Source organism: Dipodomys ordii, unplaced genomic scaffold, assembly GCF_000151885.1.
Source record: "Dipodomys ordii isolate 6190 unplaced genomic scaffold, Dord_2.0 Scaffold3743, whole genome shotgun sequence".
Lineage (NCBI taxonomy): Eukaryota > Metazoa > Chordata > Mammalia > Rodentia > Heteromyidae > Dipodomys > Dipodomys ordii.
In genome coordinates this window covers 1-2,251 of record NW_012270958.1, presented here as the reverse complement: position 1 = coordinate 2,251, position 2,251 = coordinate 1, and the positions used below count along the sequence as shown (strand labels likewise).

Genomic DNA, 2,251 nt, shown 5'->3' with positions numbered 1-2,251 from the left:
AAAAAAATATTTGATAGGCAGGAAAGATAAAGAAAGAAAGAGAAAAATATTTGGCTCTTGGACCTGGTCCCGTTGTGAATGCAGTTTTTAAAAAGGAGGCTTGGTTTTAGGGGTGGACTTCTGTTGAGGATGGAAGGATGAGTGCTGAGCAATGGATCAGTATCTGAGGGCTTAGCTAGCCTGGCCTTTGATACCATTATTGTCATTAAAGTGAACTTTCTAGGGCTTGATTTCAAGATCCTGCGCAGAAGTTCCCATTCCTTTTCACCAATTCTGGGGTCTCATGGGAATCCTTAGCTGTTGGAATGTTGGCCAAGAAGGAGTGTTTTTGTCTTTGGGGCTTTCCCATTCTTGCACAGAAATGGCTGGCCGTCATAAACTACCAGGCATTGCCAGGGTTGGCTTCCTTCTAGCTAGAGTGCCATATGTTTAAATGAATGGATTTGCACACTCGCCAGTCAAATGGCTCAGAATCTGCAGAGTTAATTGTTTTTCATCTTCATTCAGAAAGACCTGGCATGCTGTTCTGATTTATATTCCAAGCACAGCACCCTGGAAGTGATAGTGAGAGTATGGCCTTTGTTTACAGAGCAGGGCCTGCCCAGGGTTTGGGTTGAGCTGGGGTTCCCTTTGGGAATGCTTAAGGCTACTAACCACTTGTGGACTTCCTTTCACCTGTGGGATGCAGTGTGCTTTATAAGCATTACCTGTTGTCTTCTGTTAGAAACAAATATTATAAAATGAAAAATGTGAAGAAAATTTTTAAAGAGGAAAACAAGTCTGTACTCTTCTACCCTGGAGAAATTAGAAGATAGTTCAGCCCTGGTTTCTGTCTGAAACAGCTGGGCTCCTGCAGCTGGCACATTGCCTCAACGGAAGCTGCCTGTTCCTGTGGCTCCCATGGGGGTTTCCTTCTCTGAACAGGGGACTGTGCAGCTCTCTCTGTTGGGGCACTGTCTAAACTTGGCAAGTGAGAGATTACTGGTTTCCCTGAATTCTTTGTTGCCCACAGTCGAGTTCCTTTTCCATATCCTTCCTTTGCCATTTCTTACATCTCCAAAGGACATGTGAACTACTTAAGTAGACAAGTCTCCCTGGGTTGATTCTTGTCTCTTCATGGTGTGAATGCTTTGTTTCCCTAACTCTCATTTGCAGGCTGTTCCTGCACATTGGTGTCTCTGCGGTTTACTTGTAAGTGAAGCTTGCAAGCTCTTATTTAGGGTTTGACACCAGGTTTAGTCATTTTTCATTCTTGTGAGTTTTCTTCTAGTAGAGCTCAACACACTGGCTTTTCTCAGCTCCCACTGCTATGATGGAACTTTAGCTTATCTCTGGACTCATTGGACATTGAAGAGTTGGTCAATACCAGTTGAATTATGTCTAAAAGTACCATGTTTAATAAGCTAAAATTATCTTTGTGAACCAAGAAGTAGGGAAGTTGGCCAGATGATTCCCATTTTGTTGTTGAGAGGTTTTTGTCTAGAGGGAAACTTGATAGCCTGGCTTTTTTGGGTAGCTCTCTGAATCATAGCATTCCTAAAATTCCCTGGTCAACCCAGTGTCAGTGTGTCATGCCTATAATCCTAGCTATTAAGTAGGCTGAAATCTGAGGCTTGTAATTTGAAGCTAGCATGGGTAGGAAAGTCCTTGAGACTATTATCTCCACTAAAAGTTTTGAAGTAGAGGTGTGACTCAAATGGTAGAACAGTAGCTTTCAGTGAGAAAGGTAAAGGACAATACCCTGGCCCTGAGTTCAAGCCTCAGTATTGGTAAGCACGCGCACGTGCTTGCGTGTGTGTGTGTGTGTGTGTGTGTGTGTGCACGCACACGCACACACACACACACACACACACACACACAGATTCCCTACTCAAGTAGAGTTTGTGTAAACATGCCATTCTGGAAAGCGTTGACCCCTTAACCTTCACCTGGTGGTCAGGTTGCCATCTTCCTGGGTAGAGCTGCGCACATCTACCCGCTCTCCTTCTTCCTCAACTTAGGCAGAAGACACAAGATCGGCTGGAATTTCCAACACATGATGATGTTTTCAGGTAACAATAAAAGTATAAATATAAAGCAGATTAGTCTTATTTAGCAAACAATGATAGGATGATTACAATATAATCAATAAGCTTTGTAAAACATTCAATTTTCTGGTTCTTTGGTATTCTGTATAGTGCAGATGTAGAGTTCAACTGAATCAGTATTGATTTGGAAGCCATCCTACCAAGAGAAGTCTCTTCTGAAATAT

General features: G+C 42.7%; 1 protein-coding gene across 1 annotated transcript in view; it reads left to right on the top strand.

The window, feature by feature from the left end:
* The window catches only part of LOC106002153 (sodium/hydrogen exchanger 7-like), a gene marked incomplete at its 3' end in the record, with an annotated part of 6,351 nt that extends 4,300 nt beyond the window's left edge, over positions 1 to 2,051 (top strand). The window contains exon 4 of the mRNA XM_013037073.1: positions 1,940 to 2,051. Within this exon, the coding sequence (XP_012892527.1) occupies positions 1,940 to 2,051 (112 nt within the window). The remainder of the gene's footprint in view (positions 1 to 1,939) is intronic.
* Between the last annotated feature and the right edge of the window lie 200 nt (positions 2,052 to 2,251).